Genomic DNA, 19795 nt, shown 5'->3' on the forward strand with positions numbered 1-19795 from the left:
GATGTGGTGGGAGGGAGAGGAAGCTACATTTTGTGGAACTGACTATCGGATGCAATGCTTCAAAGCCTAGGAGCCTTCTCTTTACTGCAGAGAGAGGCTGCTCTCATTGGTGCGTAGCTGCATGTAAAACAACCATTAGAAAGGCACAGCTACAGAGACTGATTTAAAAGTTGGCAACCCTCTTGAGGCTGAGGAATACACACATACCAGAAAGTATGCAGAAGAGGACACTAAAAAGTCAGAACTTGACAAGCGTTATTGAATCATCAGGATCTGTCCTTGAACATAACCAAATATCTACCTCTCATAATTGTGGGCAGAACAAGAAATTATGTAAGTAGCACTAGGTGTGTTGTGGGGGGGGGCGTATCTTCAGATCAAGGTGTTTCCCCTTCCCCAAACCCAGCTCCTCATATTTCTGCTTTTAATATCTCCCTTGCTCTCTCCCCAACTTCTCAACATTCTTAAACAAATTTCCCAAAGCTGCAACAAAATGCATAGAAGGAAAAACAATTTCTAATTCTGTATATGCAGACGCACCTTCGAGAACATGACCAATAAGGAAATGCGCAAATCAAATTATTACGTGCAAAAATAAATGAACATCATTTATTCTAACTGCAGATTATGGCTTTTCTGCAGCATCATTTATTCTAACTGCAGATTATGGTTGGGTGGGGCGAATCTGGCATTTTTACAAGTGCAGAATTCAAAATCCTCCTCATGTACCTTGAATGCCTCACAAAATGTGCCTATCTGTGAGAAGATGCCACAAATCTTTTGGTGCAGTCTCTTCAGAATTGTAGCTCTGTGAGGGGACATGGGGGCGTCTCCTAACAATGCTCAGCACGGGATTCCTTCGGGGAAGCCGTGGTTGTCTAAAGTGGTATGATACTGCTTTAAATGTGTAGTGCAGATGAGTCCTAAATTTGAACCTGGGCCCATGCCCCCAAACTTGTGCACAAAAATGGAAACACTTCCATCCCACTGAATAATCACAGAGAAAGCTGTAAATTGGGAATTAGGGTATCAGTTTTCCAGCATAGGCTACAACCCAATTTCCTGTATAAAAATTATATTTGCACATCTTGATTCCACTTCTCCTACCCAATGTGTGGCAATGGCAGACCTAAGCAGTTGGAGATGCTTTAAAGCAAGGAGGAGGATCAATGGAGCAGCTGGCCTAGCTGAAAAGGGGGCCTGGTTCTTTCAGGAGGGGGAGAAGGCCGCTGTCTGGGGCAGGGTCCTTAATCAACTTCAGGATCTGAAAAGAGAAGGAGATGCAGATGTGAAATCTTCCAGGGGCTACCAACTATGCTTTCTTTCAATGCAGAACCTTCTTCCGAGGCAGCCCCACACCCCGGCCCCACAAATCTGGTTGCCTTTCAGAAGCTGTGACTCCAACTCCTATAAACCCCAGTTGGCGTGGACAGTGGTCAGGGATGATGGGAGTTGTAGTCCAACAATATCCGGCAAGCTCCAGATTAGAGAAGGCCCTAGGAAGAAAGAAAACAAGGAAATACAGCAGAAGCAATACATGCTCACCCCTCCTAAATAAGGCAGGCCTTGGCTGCCTATCTTCTCCATGTCCTCATGGCCTGGCAAGCTGCTGCCCCAGGATTGGGTCTTACTCACAAAATCAGGGCTTGCCTGAGTTTGTTTCACAGCTTGTTGGCACAAGCACTGGGGTGGCACACTAATGCGGAACCCGTGGTCCTCCAAATCTTGTTGGGTTCCAGCTCCTATCATCCTTGATTGATGGGAGCCGGGCTGCTGTAGTGGTTAGAATGTCTGATGATGACCTGGAAGGCCAGGGTCAAAATCCTCCCTCAGCCATGTAGCTCACTGGGTGACCTTGGGCAATCTCTGCCTCGCAAGCAGAAGGTCTCAGGCTCAATCCCAAAAGGCGTCTCCAGGTAGGGCTGGCAGTGACCCCTGCCTGAAACCCCGGAGAGCTGCTGCCAGCCGGGGGCCACCAGGGGGCGCATTGGAAGACGGTCGACAATAACATCTCTCCGACACACACGAGGTAATTAAGAGGCTGATATGGGAGTATGCAGCCTCCCTTCGTTGCCCCAAGGGAATGGGGAACGCTGCCTTGCCTGCTGTGTCCATAATTCACCCCCAGATTCGAAAGAAGGGGGTGAGGGCACTAGGCACAAAGCCCTCGGGTGGGTCCGGCTCTCCCGGACGCTGTCTCTGATCGCGCACTGGTTTGCATAAGCTCGAAATATATAATTGGAAATGAAGCAAATGCACATATTTCAAGTGAAGAACGGAAGTGAAGACTGCTAACTGAAGTGACCTCTGTGAAACGAGAGCAACGGGTTGGATTTAACGGAATACAACATGAAGAAAATACACCAGGTTCAGTATGCCGGAGCGGGACTGGATGGGGGGGGGGGACTTTTTTTCTTTTCTTCTATGTGATTAACCAATAACCCCTCCTCATAAAGAACCGTCGCATAACCGACCTAAGCAGGATGATTAAAAACTGTGTGGAAATGATTTACTACCAAAAGTTTGGTTTGTGAGATTGAGAAAAAGAACAAGGGCTTTTGATGGCGCAGCAACAAAAAGGGAGTCGCCATTTTGACAGGTCCTGTCGAAAGATTCATGATCGGGAGGAGGAAGCTTTGTTTTCATATTGGATTCCTGGTAGAACCTCTTCGAGGACTGAGAAAGAGGGACAGACCTGTGAAAAGTGAATGAATAGACAGCAAGAATGTTTTTCTTTATAGAAGTGATGAAATACGGTAGCCGTCTGAAATACCGACTCTTGGACGAACGGAAAAATCCACACAGGAATACAAATTTGTTTCAACCCGCTTATGGAGACAATCAGAGGCCACAAAGACAAAGAAGGAAAAATATATGAAAATAACTAGAAGAGATGTGGAAAACAGCAAGAAAGGATTGGATAGAATTCTGAACATTATTTGGACAGATTTGTGGACTTTTAAAGCAGCAGCAACAAGAGGATTGGATCCCTTTCAGAACTTGAAATATGGGTACCCCCAGCAAAAATTTAAAATTAGGCTTTGCAATTCAGAACTTATGTGATTTGATTTGATATGATTGGTCTGTTAATAAAAATTATTCAGGGGGGAAAAAAAGAGAGAGCTGCTGCCAGCCAGTGTGGACGGTATGGAGTTAGATGGACCAATGGTGTGACTCATACTGACTTATACTAAGGCAGCTTCTCACGCTCCTCACAGGTTTCTTGGTGGGGATTAAATGAGATGTGGGGGGAGAATCATGTGCATCCCCTTGGATAAAAAGTAGGATATAAATGCAATAAACTAAATGTTCATGTTGGCTGGAGATGATGGGACGCTGTATCCTGGAAACATCTGGAAGGCGACAGGCTGCTCTCTGCCTGCCTGCCTGCTTACTTTGTCTATCCATTATTTCCTCCCTGCATGGTTGAAATTGTAATGGTAAGCTCCTAAGTCAGGGAACTGTCCCTTTTCCCCTTGAAAACGATGATGACGGCAATTCATTACTATTAAAATTACTTATTAAAGTCGTACCTTGGTTGTCAAAAGGAATAAATAATAAACATTATTTATTGTTACTATCCTGAAATAACTCCTTCCTATATGCATGAGGAAAGCCTAGCAGAATATCTTGGGTCATCCATAGGCCACCTCTCTGGACTGTGAACTCTGCCTCCCCTAAGGAAACAACGCTTGCTCTGTCGAAAAGAAGCCTTGTGATTTATTGTGACATAAGCTTTCATGGTCTGGGGCCAAACCATCATCAGATACATGAAGTGTTATCTTCTTTCGATTGCTGTTTCATTTATATTTCTCACGCGAGTCTGAATATTGGGGGGGGGGGCAGGGAGGAACGGTGAGCAAATGGGCCAAAAGGCCACAGCTGCAGATACCATCAGTGACATTTCTATGCAAAAGCACAGAGATCACTTGCAACAGCAGTAACCGGCAATAATATTCCTAGCGTTGCTGTGCTGATTTCGCCACCTGTGCTGGGGAAAGAGAACCCTGGTCTCGACTAAGCCTTAAATGTATCAAATCAAACTTGCTGCTAATTCTGGAGCAGGAATTGTTCCTAGTTCTGCTCTCGTTCTTGGGATTCACTTATTTAGGAAAGGGATAAGGAGCAGATGTAGGAAAGGAGGAGGCGGCAAGAGCCCCATATCTGGTCAGGGGCCCTATGTTTTTTCCAAACACTCTGCAGTTTCTCAGTAAGTTAACCAATCAGAGTTTGGCAGGAGATGTGAGGGATTATTCAAAGTGATTGCCCTCTTTGGATTAGGGGAGACAGAATTGCTATTCCTGTGTTTTCAACCCATCTCCTCCAAAGGGAAGGAATTCTAGGCTTCTTCCAAACTGCACAGGTAACCATTGGGAGTCATTTATATCATTGGGAGTTTGTGGGAGACCTCTTTGGTGGAGATAAACACGCTCTCTAACTGCAAACTCAACTGGCAAGGGCTGAAAGGCTTTGTAAGCAGAGATATGAACGAGTCTTTTGCCTGCACACGCAGACCCTTCAATTCTCCTGTTGGGTGAGCTGACAAACCAGGAACTCTTTCATTAACTACAACTTCCCATTTTGTCCAAAGTGGGGGAAACTACGGTAAATACCTTTGGCACAAACCAGGATATTAAACCATGCCTTGAGGCTCACTTAGCATCCTGGGCTGGCTCAGAAACTATTAAACCAGAGTTTCCTGATTCAGATGTCACAGGAAACTATAGCTAACTGGAAAAGTTCCTGATTTGTTTGCTCCCACAACAAAGGGAGGCACAAAGAAGTATGTCTGCAAACATACGAGTCTTGTTCCTATTCCAGCTTACTGAGCATAAGTATGATAATTCAAACAAGCCCATATAGTAGAGGAGGGTGGCAGGCTGAGGGGTGCAAAGGAGGCTGGGAAATTACCTCTTGGAAATAGGGGTGTGCAGCATCTCTGACCAGTTGCAGAATGAGCCCTTCGCTGGTGGTGAGGAAGGCACCGCTCTGGCGTAACCTGGACAAAGCCACAATCCTGTCCAGCTGACTGGAATCCAGAGGGGGAAAAGAAGACCTCATAAATAGGTATACAAGGGGGGAGGAAAAGAGCCCTTTCCTGCCACCCACTGGGACCATCCCACCAGTCACCTGCGGGAAGAGCAGGCATCCACCACTACGTGAACATCCAGGCCTCGTTCCATGATGTCCAATGCTGTGCTCTGCACCCAAAGAGAAAAGACACATCAAACTCGGGTCAACCGCATGCCTCATTTCCACCCATCCAATTTTCTTTTTCAGATTTCTTTTATTTCAAGGTTCAAAGTCACGTTTCATCGCTCAACAGTTAAAATCCTTATTCTCTCATACTAACAACTTCCTGCTCACCCCCACTCTCAATGCTTATGATCACGATTGCATACAATCGCATCTTAAAATTCCACCATATCCGCTCTCATCCCCTTTAACAGGTTTCTTAATATATTCTGCTATTTTTTTCTTAAAACTTCAAACCCGACTCTGGACTTGGTGTATGAAAAATAATAATTCTTTTTAAATAGTCTAGAAAAAGTTTCCAGCCTTCCTTAAAAGATTCTAGATTTGTGTCCCTTATCAGAAATCACTCATCCATTATTGGTGGTGACCTTATTCATGTGTCACCCAGCTCTGAGGCTCCTCCTTAGACCAGGGATAGTCAGTGCAGTGCCCTCCTGATGTTTTTTTTAAGGCTCCAACTCACACCGGCCCCAGTCAGCATGGCCAGTGGTCAGTGGTCAGGGATGAAGGGAGCTGTGTCCCAGCACCACAGTTGTCCCTGTTGTCCCTGGATTGTGTCTCTGTGGACACCCCTGGCTTCTGCACGGCTTGGCATCCTAGACGAGAAGGATGTTTCCCCTCCAGTTAGGAGCAAGGGAAATGCAACTGCCTTAATTCCTTCCTTCCCTTTCAACTGGAAGGGGGGGGGGATACCAAGCACTTTTTTCTGAACTCCTAAGGATTTGAATCCTTAGGGATTCAAAGGGACGCGGGTGGCGCTGTGGGTTAAACCACAGAGCCCGGGACTTGCTGATCAGAAGGTCGGGGGTTCGAATTCCCGCGACGGGGTGAGCTCCCGTTGCTTGGTCCCTGCTCCTGCCAACCTAGCAGTTCGAAAGCACGTCAAAATGCAAGTAGACAAATAGGTACTGCTCCGGCGGGAAGGTAAACGGCGTTTCCGTGCACTGCTCTTGTTCGCCAGAAGCGGCTTAGTCATGCTGGCCACATGACCCGGAAGCTGTACGCTGGCTCCCTCAGCCAATAAAGCGAGATGAGCGCCGCAACCCCAGAGTCGGCCATGACTGGACCTAATGGTCAGGGGTCCCTTTACCTTTACTTTAAGAATTTGAAAATATTTATTAAGGTCTGAAAGGGAGGAGGGAAACGGTGGCACTATCTGTACAGGGAGAAGAGAACCCTGGTCTCCATCGATCCCTAAACAAACAGAATCAAACCTGCTGATAAATGGACTGCCAGGCCTCTCTTCACTATTGGGGTCCTGGCACCGCTCAAGCACACAGGCCCATCTATCCCGAGGTCAGATCTTGTGCCCTGTCAATCAGTAACATCTGTATCCCTGAGAGGAAAAAGACCTTCAGCCTCATACCATGATGCAGGCCTGTGTTTCGATCCCACACAAAAGCACAGATTTCAGGTCGGGCACAGCGGCCATCTCCTTCTCCACCTCTGGGGTAACCATGCTGAAGCAGGTCTTGGCATATTTCGGCAAGCCTTCAGCACCCAGCTCTGACACCGTAGGGCCCAGGCCTTTCGGGTATTGTTCGGTCACCACCGTCCGGATTTCGAGAGCCTTGGCAACCTGCAGGGAGAGGGGAGAGGCCATTGGAGGGTTAAAGCAGGACTCCTAGGTTCTCTGGGAAGGAAGTGAGCCTTCTCATGAGACAGTGTTAGTCGATATTAGGCTGCCCCCATGTGTCCATCTGTGTAACTGCAACTGGGTAGCTTAATAGTGCTTTCATGGGTGGCAAAGCTGCAGCTTCGGAGGCCATATATATAGTAAATATGTCAGTGGCAATGGTGCAAACATTTTTCTTCTCCCTCACCGTGGTCTCTAATCAAACTGTGGCAAATGTTAAAGGTACTCGCTAAGCACCCAAACCAGCTCCTAACCAAGTTATCAACACGGCTGCAACCAATACATAATAGGTTAGCTCAGTTGTTTAGAGCATAGTATCATAGAATCGTAGAGTTGTAAGGGATCCCAAGGGTCATCCAATCGAACCCCTTGCAATGCAGGAATCTTAGCATGCTGCTGCTAACACCAAGCTTGCGAGTTCAATCCCAGCATGGGCCATCTGTATATTCCTACATTTCAGGAGGATTGAACTAGATGACTCTCAGGGTCCCTTCAAACTCTACAGTTCTTTGTGGCGCATTTCCTGTAGGCACCTATTGGAGAGTGCCAGTTACAAGAAGAACACCCCTTCTCCCAGCACAGAGAGCCATTTCAGAACTAGTCTTAAGAGGTCAAAAACATTCTTCCTTTTAATCGATGTTATCCAACCCTGCCAGTTAATAGAATTAACCTCCCTTGCCTTGCCTTGCCTTCCTTCCTCCCCTCCCCATCCACGTCCCTCACCTGTTTCTCACAGCCCAGCAAGCCTCTCCACTACACAACTTTTACCTTTAGCATCCGAGCTGCCACAGATACAATCTGAGGGAAGTAGCTGATACTCGGGCGAAATTTCTCTTGCATGTCACACAGGAAGAGGATGCTGGTTTTGGGGACCACTTTTCCGAGTCGTATCACTGACATTTTCGAGCTGAGAGACAGTAAAGGGGAAAAGCCTGGAAGTTACTTCTGGATGTTTTCATATAAATATTTGCTTGTGTTTTAGGATTTTACATTTTACTCTGGTACCCTTTAGAGAAGATGGTCTCCACACACCCCTTTCCTTTTCAAAAGCAGGCTATGGGTCTAATAAGGTCAGAAAATGTGTTTTGAATTTGCATGCCACTGGGAAATGTTTGTTGCCTTAATCCCAAGCAAACTAATATACTGAATTTTGAGAGATCCTGCAGAGTAGAATGGAAAATGGCTAATTTTAGACTGGAGCAGAGAAGGGGGAAACACAACAGCCATCTCCAAATACTGTATCTGAAGGGCCAACATGTACAAAATAGAGCAGATGGAAGCTGCTTCCAGACAATTTGTTTATGGAGCATTCATCTAGGTTTCTTTGCAGGGAGCTTAGATGATATTGGCTATTTATTCAGCATTTCTTTCAATGTGCTTGCAGTGAGGTTACACAATGCTACATCAAGCAACTGTTATCCTACCCAGACCCTCCAAGTGTCCTTATTTTCCAGGGACAGTCCTGGATTTATAGAAACCTTCCCAGTTTCTGATTTGATCCCGGAATGTCCCGCTTTCCCTTAGGAAGTCCTTATTTTCATCGGAGAAATGTCAGAGGGTAGGGAGTTATGCGAAGCCCGCCCCCAGCCAAAGAGATACAACCTTTAGAAGACATCTGAAGGCAGCCCTGTGTAGGCAAGTTTTTTAATGTTTGATTATGTTTTTATATATGTTGGAAGCTGCCCAGAGTGGCTGGGGCAACCTAGTCAGATGGGCAGGGTATAAATAATAACATGATGATGATGATGATGATGGAGTAAGATGTCCCTATTTTCAGTGGAGAAATGTTGGAAGGTATGTTATCCTACATTTCCCAGTACATTTCTCCATTGCTTTCCTTGTCACAGAACAATACAATTTCAGTACTGGAAGTACACAAAGCATTGGGCAGATCCTTCCATCCCTAATCTACACACACACACACACACACACACACACACACACCAAATCAATAATTATATTCTACCTCCACTGTCATCTGAACACCCATTGCTGGGAATCGAAAGCAGGGAGAATTGCTGTGCCCGGGTCTTTCTGGTGGGTTTCCCATTGTGGCAGCTGGCTGAACGCAAAGACAAAATTCCTACCCTTCCAAGTAGGGTAATTGGATGCAAAGGCTCTACCCCGCCCCGTTTTTTAGCACTTGTGTGGAAGAGGGAACGTTAGCAGATGTTCCTGCTTCAGAGAGAGAGAGAGAGAGAGGATAGAAAGGAGGAATGACGAATCTGAGAGAAAAAATGTGCTCCTTTGGCAGTTTTGAAAAACGTCCCCATTCTTCAAAATTATCGCATACGGTATTTTAAAAACGCTCAGTTAAGGTCTCCGTTTATCCACCTTTCATGGCATCTTCACAACAACCTGGTGACGTAGCTTAAAGCCTGAGAGAAAGTGGGTCACTGAAGGCCAGCCAAATCATCTCATAAATTAGCTATGTCCATGTACTGCAATTTATGATTTCCGCCCCCCCCCATATGCAGAAGGAGGGAGGTGGATGCCCTCTGCTGGCCAAGAAAGGATAACCCATACTGTATAAGCTTCGCCTCTTGCTCACACAGACAGGAAGCTGCCAAGGACCAGACATCAAAAGGAGGAAACCAAAGCTCTGGTCCAGCATATTTGCTGCTTGCGGAATGGCTCACTCCCTGCACAAAACAGAGACTGTGTCCCAGAATCCTTTGCAACATCAAACCTTGCCTTAGGTTGTGAAGAAGACACTGAGCACAGGAGCAGCCCTTGGGGTTCCCATAGACGGAAGATAAACCTTGGGTAACAATCCTTGATCCTATTATTTCTGCCTCAAGCCCTAGCTAACTGCCACCTGTCACCTAAGTAGGCCAATGCATGTTCATCAATGTGAACGCTCCTCAGCAACAACCACCTCATGCTTGTTCTACACCACAAATGCGGAGCCTGGGACACAGCTCCAGAAATTGCCGGACTTCAGGTCCCATCAGCCCCAGCCAGCATGGCAAACAGCCAAGAGTGACGGGAGTTGTAGTCCAGCAACACCTGCAAAGCTACAGGCTTCCCGTTGCTGTTTTATATGATTCCAGGGCCCCTGAACTTGGCTAGCGGTTGCCCACTGTGAACTCTCTTCAGCCCCTGACTTGCTCCTTGAACCAGTAACAAAAACTCAAAAGGTTGCATAGAGGGCTCCAAGAGACCTCATCATGCAAATAACATTTGCTTATGGGAAACTGAGAATACAGAGTAACAGCCAATTTGCTAGTTATCTAGCATTGTATAAATTGGGCTGGCTGTTTTAAGGTATTGGTTTTGGGATTTTTTGGGGGCTGGGGAATGTAATGTATTGCTTTTATTTCATAAGCTCCTTCAAACTTCAGAAAAACAGCATTTAAAGAAATAAATGCTATTGGGTTGTTGTTTTTATTTTTATTATGTATTTTGTGGTTTGATATCCTGATTTTATTCTGTGAACCGCCCTGAGACCCTGGGGTATAGGGTTGTATATAAATTCTAATAATAATAATAATAATAAACCATTTCAAATAAACATGATCCTCTTAGGCTAGTGCAAAAAGTAATTTATAGCATAACTTTGGGGGTTAGGTGTAGTAGCTCAGCTTTTCCCCCTTTTCTCTTTTTAAATCATCTCTAGTAGAAAATATTACCCTATGGGATACCAGGTTTTATTTATTTTCCCCTCCTAAAAATGAATCACTTCCTTTGACTTCTCTTAAGATAAAAAGATACAAGCAGAGGAAAAACACAAAAGAACCTGCTTCCTTAACTCCAGGTGGTGGTGACCTGTTTTAGGGAAGTCTCTAGCCTTCATAACAATAAGTTACAAAGCAAAAGATGCAGGTTCTCATTGAAGTGAGAGGTAAGCCTGGTCGCTCCTGCATTTCTGTGTATTTAACCAACAAAACAAGTCAGAGCTGTGACTGATGAGCTGTTTGGACACCAGGCAATAGGAACTTCCCGAGGTCCTGGAGGATTCATCTTACCTGTGGGTGGGCTCATCTGTGATCAGATACTCCCTGGAACTTATTTTCAGCACACCTTCAGCTGTTCTACCAGTAAGCTATGGCTGCCCGCCAAGTTTTCCTCTTGTATCAGCTTCCCAATAAAATAAGACCCCTTTTTTGCCATTTTACTTCCAGGAACCCCTGCCATCTTGAGGAAGCATGCTTGACGTCTTGGGGTAAGACTTTTGCATTTGCATTACTTCCAGGAAGGCTCACCTGCTGCCAGTATTAATCTTTTAGGCATTAATCCAAGGCTGTTATGCTTTTCTCCCATCACTTAGCTGAGGTTGTTCAGCCTTCAACTTTCATTGTGGTTTGGATTGCTGTTGTTTTATTGTTTGCTGCTATGTTGTAAACTGGGGCCTTTTTTTTTCAACTGGAGGGCAATATAGAAATGTTCTAAATAAAACAAAACTAGCATCTCGTTACACACTGTATAGTAGCAACAAGTGTTCTTGAGTGGAGGAGTAGCTATTCCTAATTTGTTTTTAAACACGCATCCCTCTTTCACCACAGAAAGTGGGTCGGGAGGAGTAAAAAAGTGAGATTTGGAGAACAAGGTATCCAAATCTGCCCTTACACAAGTTTACTCCTTAGTAAACCTTGCTGATTTCAGTGGGGCTTACTCCCAGATAAATGTACCTGGAATTTCAGCTGTAAAGGTTGGAAAGCGACATGGCAGCTCAGGCCGTTCACACAATCCCGTGAAAGGGGTGAGAGATACAGACCCTCCTCAGTCTCCAGACACCGTTTCACACGAACGTTCACAACTGCGAACACGGGTCAGGCCCGTCGCGAGTCCCGCATCCATTAGGTCCCCTTTCCCAGGCGCCCACAAAACGCTTTCCCCCACGACTCACCTCCTCTGATCTCCAATTGCGACACTTCGAGGTGCCAGCCAATCAGAAGCGGGATCTGTAACCCTCGGAGCCCCGCCTATAGAACAGCTGCGAGCCAATGGCCTGGCGCGGGCTGAAGGGAAGTTTCGGCGTCCCCGAAGCCTGTCTTTCCCTTCCAGCCAATGGCGTCGCTCCCTCTCGCGTTCCACGCGCGGCCAAAATGCAACTCGGCGTTCCAAAGTCCCGTATTCAGAGCTGCATTAAGAGCACGTGTGTCTCCTCCTTTGGGAACTGGCGAGAGAGTGTTTTGCTTTTTAAAAGGTGCTGGGGCTCGTGCGCCAGTAGCTCAGCAATCCGCCCCCTTCCTGGGATCGACTGCAGTTATTCTGCATTCTCCCTGATGTTGCGGGACTCCCATCAGCACCAGGCAGCACAGCCAAATGGTTACGGATCGTGAGTTATGGTCCAATATTTGGCGGGCCAGAGATCCATGAGCGTAGCCAGGATTTTTTTTTGGGGGGGAAGACTTGGTTGGGGGGCAAGGCTTTTGTTGGGGAGGGCAGAACCGACGTGATTGGTCAGTTAGTTAAGTATTTCTATTGTTTTACTTGATCTAGCGGGGCAGCTGCCCCCCCCCCTCTTAAGAGCTACGCCCATGCACAGATCTCTCATCTGGGTTACTGCGGGATTACGACTGACACGGGACACCACTGTAAACAATAATGAGCTAGATGGGTCTGACTTATACTGAGTCAGGTTCCTATGATGTTAGGTCAGAGAGAGCAGGGCATTTATTTTCTGGCTTGTCGCTCAGTTTCACTAATTCTCCATTTAAAAAGAGAGCCAAATCAACCCTAGCTGAAAGGGAGCAGGGAGCAACCATCAGATCTCCCAAAATTAATACAAACAGCAAATAGCTGCTGGCTGAGGATATACCCTGCAGTGGTAGGGAGTGGGCTCGTCTGTGAAATAATTCTGGTCCCTGGGAAGGATGGAGATGGAGCCACCAGGGGTGGAGTCCAGAGCAGGCCCACTGTTGCAGCCTGGCATGTTTTGAAATGGCCAGGGGGACAGAGACCAGCACAAAAGGGGGTTGGACTGGATGACCTTGGGGGTTCCTTCCAACTCTGTGATTCTGTGAATGTGGCCCATGGCCTCTGAGGCTCAGTTCGTATAGTTAAAGCCATGGTTTTCCCAGTAGTGAAGTATGGAAGTGAGAGCTGGACCATAAAGAAGGCTGATCGCCGAAGAATTGATGCTTTTGAATTATGGTGCTGGAGGAGACTCTTGAGAGTCCCATGGACTGCAAGAAGATCAAATCTCTCCATTCTGAAGGACATCAGCCCTGAGTGCTCACTGGAAGGACAGATCCTGAAGCTGAGGCTCCAATACTTTGGCCACCTCATGAGAAGAGAAGACTCCCTGGAAAAGACCCTGATGTTGGGAAAGATGGAGGGCACAAGGAGAAGGGGACGACAGAGGACGAGATGGTTGGACGGTGTTCTCGAAGCTACAAACATGAGTCTGACCAAACTGTGGGAGGCAGTGGAAGACAGGAGTGCCTGGCGTGCTCTGGTCCAGGGGGTCATGAAGAGGTGGACACGACTAAACAAGAAGGAGTTAAGAGGATCCAGTGATGTGAAATACTTTCTCAATCCAAGTTCCCTGGAGAGATGCCAAAAGACTAGATAATCTGACCTGCTGTACAAAAACACACCACAATTTCCACTTCCCCACCCCTGCCGCCAGGCTTGGCTGTCTGGCAACCCAGACTCTGCAGGAATGGGCAGCTGACTGTATTTGCACAGTTGAAAGTTACCCCCAGAAATACACAGCTCCCGAATTCCAGCCTTGCAGGCAAGATCTTTGACAATATGTAGCAGCATGGCATCAACGCGCCCCCCCCAAACCAACAATTCATTAACAAAATCCAATAATATTTCACGCAGAAGACTGGTAATTCGAGATGAGCTTTTAATAGAAGACATACTTTTTCTTAAAAAGTATTCTTTTTTTTCTCTTTCTTTTTTTTTAACAAAAAAAGGAGCAGGATAATTGCTATGGCCCTTTACATCAGGATAAGAAACTCCAAACAGATCCAAGTCAGCAATGGAAGGGTGGGGAGAAGGGGGGACAAAAAGATTTTTTTTAAAAAAAAAGCAAACCCCCTGGGTTTGAGAAAAAACAAAATCAAGTCGCTTGGAATAAAATGCTTTTGTTAGAAACAAATAATAATAATAATACAGAATTAGAACAAATTAAGACAAGAAACCACCATGCAAAAAATAATAATAATTATTCAAATATATATATATTTAGAAAGACAGACCCCACCCCACCCCCAGTGCCAGTTCCTGGAGCCTTAGGACCAGGCACAAGTGGATGTTTATATTTTGAGTCCAAGCTAGGATTTGCAAACCCTTCATTTTGAATTCCTTAACAAGGCAGGCATGGGGAACCTTTGCCCTCCCCTCCAGATGTTGCTTAAGTACAACTTCCAGGAATGATGGGAAACGTAGTATATCAACATCTGGAGGGTACGAAAGGTTCTCCACATGTCAGGTGCAGGAACAAGCTGGATTATTATTTTTTTGGTCTCACTCTGCCCATCTGCTGTTAGCTTATATAAGGTGCACAATGGATCTATTCCAAAGTAATGGATGTAAATGGTTGGCATCTGTCTGCCTCAGGAGACAATGGAGGAGAACACCTTTGGGAGTGAAGTCAAATCTGCTGGAAGGTTATAGCGCCCAAATGTAAAACCCTTTGCATATACTTAAAAGTGCTTTATATTACCAAGCTTGAAACCCTACGGGCACTTGCCTGGGAGTAAGCCCCCTTGAACACAGTGAGCCTTGCTTCTGAGTAGACATGCATAGAATTGGGTTGCAAGTTCTCACGTTTGGGGCAAACTGACAAAAGACAGCTCAGTGTCAGAGCCTTGCCCAACTGAATAAGGGGAGGAGCTCCTTCTTTGTGCACCCTTGTTAAGGAATTAAAATCAGAAACCAAAGTGAGCAAAAAAAGAAAAGAGCCCCTGGATAATTAGGGACTCTTAGCTCGCCTGTTGCACCTTGAGATAAGGACTGCTTCACACGCTATCTGTATGTTCATATGTGGAAGCAGTTAAAACTCCCAGATTTGCAACCGTGGCAACCAACGCTCGTGCCGTTTTCAGGCATGGCTGTGTATGAACTGGCCCCGCATAGTGGTGATAAGCAGTGCCAAGACTTTGAGAGAGAAAAGCAAAGGTGTTGCTCCTAAAACAGGTGAAGGTGAGCGAGGATCAGAATTCATTGCAAGCAATGAAGCTGCTTGTGAACCCAGCCTCACAGACGCACCCAGTAGGATTTGGGGGAAGATCACCCCCCTCCCCCCAAATACCAAAAGCATATCCTGGTGTTTCAGCAAAAGAGGAACGAGGACAGTTTGGAAGCAGCTGCTTATTCCTGTTAGCACTTTCTTCGTTCTTTGTGCTAACCCACAGCTTCTACACCAGGGTTCAAATCCCTTCAGTAAATCAATATGATTTCTGCATTGTAGGCATATTTTGCATTGTTAACTCAACTGCCTGCCTCAAGCTTTGGGGGTCTTTTTTTTTTTTAGCAGAACTTGAATTCTGGTAAGGAGCCATACAGGAATAGGAAGAATGATCAGGTGCAAAAGCAAAGGCAGGCATGTAGCTAAGAGAACACCAGAGGTTTCTGCAGACGTTCATCTGGAAGTTTTTGAATGTATATCCACAGCTCACAAGGACCAGCAACTTGGCTTGTTCTTTTCCCCTCTATTGGATTGGAGGAAGACCAAAAAACGAAAAAGAAAAAGGAATGCAGAGAGTCCCTAGAACTCAAATTCTGTGCACAGTACATAGCAGAATTCCACACACGTGCAATCAGGCAAGATGAAACTGGCCAGCTTGTGGCCTGTCGTTGCTATTGAATCTACAGGGTTTGCAAATCCTGGCTTCCTCACGCAACCCACCACCACAGCAGGTTTAGGGATGGTGGCAAGAGGAGAGGAGGAGGAGATCAAAGTGCTCTTGGCTGCTGACAATGATATGCAGAGAGGGCGAGATCCAAATCCCAGTCCAAAACGAGAGAAGGCAGGCTGAGATGAATGGTTTCCAGTTCATTCTGCATCTTCCTCTGCCCACAGTCTGGGCAGGTGTGAAAGGCAGGTGGGAGGTCCAGAGAGTAACTCCAGCAGGCTAAGGTGTGCTGGAGAGAAGCCGCCTTCCAGAGATGATAAAAAAAAATCTCCACATGTATCCTTCATGTGAAGGCATCCCAAGGACTCACTCCTCCAGCTCCCCCATCACCCCGCTGGGAAGAAGGGGAACGGGAAGGCAAGGAGACGAGATGGAGTGGCTGGAACCAAAGGGAGCAGAAGGCCCCCACACCCGACACAGCTGCCCCTCAGCGCTGAGAGCAAAGGGTCTCCCTGCGAGAAAGCAGCTGTCTCCATCCGGGGCTTGGGTGCATTTGGGTGCCAGGCAAGGGGATCGATCGCTGCACGAACCCCGAGAAGCAGGGCTGCATAGAGCCATCCCTTCCCCACCCCAGTCTGTGTACATTTGCCACTTCGATGCCCGAACTTTGATATGTATATTTTTCCTTAGTAGTGGGCAAGGAGTTCTTTATATATATATCTGTACTGGAGCTGGGAGGAGAGAAGAGAAAGATGGGTTTTGGATGGGGGAGGGAGAGGTGGTGCCGGAGAAGCAATGGCTATTTGAGAGTTGGATTTTCCTTTTTCTTTTTAAAGGGATATAGTTAAAATCCTGACCCCTGAACCTCCCTCCTCCCAGATTTCCCACCCCTCAGGGGTGGTTGATATTAAAGTGCAGCCTGATAGGAGAGCTGGGAGACCCTTGAAAGAGAAGCTGGAGGGTGGGGGCAAGTGTTGGGAGGGGGTTCCTTTTTTTTTTTTGTATACATGTCAGACAGTGTAGCAAGGTTGGGGTTCCTACTCCCCGCCCCTGGTCTTGCGATCCACCCCCTGGGGTCTGACATCCCTGCCTCATTCAGTCTGGGCTGGCTCCGCAGGGGGGGCCGGCTGCTGCCCCTGAGAGGGCGTCAGGGGCGTAGGAGGCTGGTGGTTTGCAGACGGAGAGTCGCTCTCCGGGTCTTCGGTCTCCTCGTCTGAGACGCCGTCCAGGCGGAACACCTGCCGCACAGTTCGGGTGGTGAAGCTCAGAGGGGTGCGTCTGCGATGAAAAGGGAAAACGGAATCTGTATTGGCACTGCAGGGGGCATTTGAGTACCAACTCCCACCCCCACCCCACAAAAGCTAGCCATGCTCCCAGGTACTTGACTCCCTAAGCTGGGATTGGCAAATGCCCCTAGCGCAGGCATTGGGAGGTGTTATTGGGCTGCCAAGCACCACCAGGCCCAGCCGGCATGGCCAACAGTCAGGGATGATGGGAGCTGCAGCCCAAACAACATCAGGAGGGCCACTACCCCCTGTTCCTGTTCTGGCGCAACTCAAGCGTCTCCCTCCAGCAAACATTTCTACGGCCACACTGCACAGTGGCCTTCCAGCAACCGGAAGCCTCTTCTGACCCCTGTTTATTTTGCTGGAGCCTGCAGAAGTGGCAAGCTCCTTGCCTAGTGCACTCGCTCCCAATGCCGCCCCGATTGCCCCACTGAAATCTGTGCCAAAGCTGCCTCTCAGAACGGTCCATGCTGAGCTTGCACCACAGAGATGCAAGGGACAGGGCATCCGTTCCACCACTGCCTGCATCCCCAGAGCATCCTTGCTAAAAAACGGTGGTACTTCCCTTTGGGGCAAGCGCAACTGTGCTTTGCATTCTGCCAAGAGGCTTTCTGAATTATATACTGGCATCAGCCTCACCTGCTAAATGCCGCCCGGGACATCACTGCAAGGGCAACCCTTAGTTCCCACCTTCTCCAAACCATCTGTGGCATTTCTAAATGGACCGCCTAATTCTGGATTCTCCCCCTCCCCTTTCGTTTTGCCTCTTTCGATTTGGAAATCATGTGGATGATGGCACGGTTGCCAAGAGAGAAGCAGCTACTGCTTGGGGAGAAAGCGCCCACAGGGTCTGCTCTCTCTCACCTACATCACGCTGCGTAGCTGGAATCTCTTTGGATAGAAAAAGTGAGCCTACTGAGGTTACAACAAGCACACCTTGTCTACAGAGAAGAGAGAAGCACCAGCTTTACTGGGGGCTTTTTCCTGTCCCCCTCTTCCTGGGACGGCGGCAGCTGGAAGCTCACGTCCATAGCAAGCGCCTTCACAGTAGAAGCACTCCCCTGCCCACACCCCCTCCAGCTAAAAGCGCTCCTTTAACTGAGAGTCCAAAGTTGCCAGGGATGTCAGCAAGCACTCCTGCTCTCCTCTCTATAGCAGCCGGCAGGGCAGAAACAGGCATGGCAGGGCGAGATCCAGGGTCAGATCTCCCAACAATGAAAGAGCTGGTGCTCAGCTCTCCCCTGTTTTACAGCTCTCTCCACCCCCCCACCCCCCGCTCACAACATGCTATTAAGTATTGCTGGAGGGATGGGCAAAAAGGCAGTTACGGCCACATCACACACAAAAATCACAGTGTAGTGGTCAGAATGTCAAGAGTAGGGTGCACACTGCACATTTAAAGGACATTGCTTCCCCACAACAAATCCTGGGAACTCTAGTTTGCTCTCAGACGAGCTATAATTCCCAGCAGTCCTTTAAAAAACAAAACAAAAAAACCCTACAGTTCCCAGGATTCTTCAGAGGGGGGGGAGTCACGTGGTGTGTGCACAGCGGAAGGGAGGAAATCAGAATGCGGATCTCCCATGACAAATCTGTTCCAGCCCTTAACCAGGAGGGGGGAAGCCAGGAGCTTCTGTGCGGCAACTGCACGTGCGTGGGCACACACACACACACACACACACTCCGAAACTGCACAGCACACACATGCAGAACAATGGGAGTGAGAACGTACTTCCGCTGCCGGCGTTCTAACTTGCTGTTGGGCCGAGAAAAAGATGGGATGTAAACAGAGACAAAGAAAAAAAGAGAGAGAGAGAGAGGTGCAAGCATGAACGGATGATCTGGAAAGAACTCCACATGGAAAGAGACGGGAAAGTCAGGAAAAAGTATAAACAGGATGGGGAAGCGAGTTGGGTTCCCTAGGTTCCCGGTCTGAAGAAGCGGGGGCTAATTGGGATTTGTGCTTGGAAACAGAACTGTTACGAGGGGGCTGAAAATCCTCAGAGATATTGGGGAGCGAAGGCTTCAAAACTGTAGCTTCCAGGTTCTCTATCTACTGCTGCCTTGAAATAGGGTTCTGAGTCGTCGTCGTCCCCCCGCCCGCCCCCGTGGAAGAGAGGTGGTACTAAAACCTGGGCTGTCTCTGCAAAGCAGAAAAAGGATTTCACCTAATTGATTTAACATTATTTAAAACAAGTATAAAATCTGGCCTACAGGAAATCAAAGATCCAGGCCACTGTCTGGCTCCAGTTCCCCACCTCTTGTGCCAGGGAGCAGCAGAAGAGCCTGCCTGCGGAGTGGAGCAAGTCGGGCCGGAACCGTTTAAAATAACTGCATGTTTTTCTAGTGCAGGCGTATTCTAAAGGTTCTAGTTATCCAGTGTGGATCCGTTTTGTGTGGGCGTGTAGGGGAGACTTTCTGCATCAGTTTTCTCCTCTAATTTCCAAGGCAACCTATGCTGAGATGCCAAGGGGTGGAACAATGGACTGGGCAACCCCACAGAGACAATCGTGGCCAACAGCAGCTTCTCATTTTCCCAGGCTGTGAGTGCCACTCTAGCCATTTTGTCTCTCTGTGGTCATGACTGTGATAAACATTGACCTGAAGCCAGGGCTGCCATACGTCTGGAATTTCCCAGGCATAGCCGGTATTCAGCCCTCGCAAACACCATCTGGGCGGAAATTGCTGAAATGTCCAGGGGAAATCCGGACATATGGTAGCCCGTATCGGCAGTGTAGTTTTTTGGGCAAATTTCACTTTCTGAAATGTAGCAAGCCTACCTGAAGCTATATTCTGTAGCATATTGAGCATCATGTTTAGTACAGGTCTAAGGATTATGGAGATATGAGAACAGCAAAAGA

The 19795-nt window shown here is 47.4% G+C and overlaps 2 protein-coding genes across 15 annotated transcripts in view; both read right to left on the reverse strand.

Annotated features, from left to right (window-relative positions):
* Nucleotides 1–579: 579 nt before the first annotated feature.
* On the reverse strand, nucleotides 580–12011 carry ISOC2 (isochorismatase domain containing 2). 3 transcript variants are annotated; one of them, XM_053363864.1, is made up of 6 exons: nucleotides 11742–12011; nucleotides 7661–7799; nucleotides 6623–6835; nucleotides 5131–5201; nucleotides 4912–5029; nucleotides 580–1264 (listed from the first exon to the last, which is right to left on the reverse strand). In XM_053363864.1, exons 2-6 carry the CDS (start codon nucleotides 7790–7792, stop codon nucleotides 1184–1186), a joined length of 615 nt encoding a protein of 204 aa, XP_053219839.1. In that variant the 5' UTR covers nucleotides 7793–7799; nucleotides 11742–12011; the 3' UTR covers nucleotides 580–1183. The 3 variants fall into 3 exon arrangements, with proteins under 3 accessions (XP_053219839.1, XP_053219840.1, XP_053219841.1); XM_053363865.1 differs by lacking the exon at nucleotides 11742–12011 and adding an exon at nucleotides 11610–11663; XM_053363866.1 differs by lacking the exon at nucleotides 11742–12011 and adding an exon at nucleotides 11524–11617.
* A 3404-nt stretch (nucleotides 12012–15415) lies between these two features.
* LOC128401025 (myosin-10-like) overlaps nucleotides 15416–19795 on the reverse strand; it is a 60344-nt gene continuing 55964 nt past the window's right edge. For 8 of the 12 annotated variants that reach the window (XM_053363854.1, XM_053363855.1, XM_053363856.1 and 5 more), the window contains 2 exons: nucleotides 18667–18690; nucleotides 15416–16926 (listed from right to left, as the gene is read on the reverse strand). In XM_053363854.1, the coding sequence (XP_053219829.1) occupies nucleotides 16740–16926; nucleotides 18667–18690 (211 nt within the window). In that variant the 3' untranslated portion in view covers nucleotides 15416–16739. The remainder of the gene's footprint in view (nucleotides 16927–18666; nucleotides 18691–19795) is intronic. The other 4 variants (XM_053363861.1, XM_053363863.1, XM_053363860.1 and 1 more) reach the window with 1 other exon arrangement.

Source organism: Podarcis raffonei, chromosome 13, assembly GCF_027172205.1.
Source record: "Podarcis raffonei isolate rPodRaf1 chromosome 13, rPodRaf1.pri, whole genome shotgun sequence".
In the NCBI taxonomy this organism is placed as follows: domain Eukaryota; kingdom Metazoa; phylum Chordata; class Lepidosauria; order Squamata; family Lacertidae; genus Podarcis; species Podarcis raffonei.

What these genes read in the sequence shown, in the direction of transcription:
- ISOC2 (XM_053363864.1), bottom strand. Translation starts at nt 7,792, where the DNA reads ATGTCAGTGATACGACTCGGAAAAGTGGTCCCCAAAACCAGCATCCTC. An exon ending in GATGCCTGCTCTTCCCGCAG is followed by an intron (nt 5,030 to 5,130) that starts GTGACTGGTGGG and finishes TCTGGATTCCAG; the next exon opens with TCAGCTGGACAGGATTGTGG. An exon ending in CACACCCCTATTTCCAAGAG is followed by an intron (nt 1,265 to 4,911) that starts GTAATTTCCCAG and finishes TTCTCTTTTCAG; the next exon opens with ATCCTGAAGTTGATTAAGGA.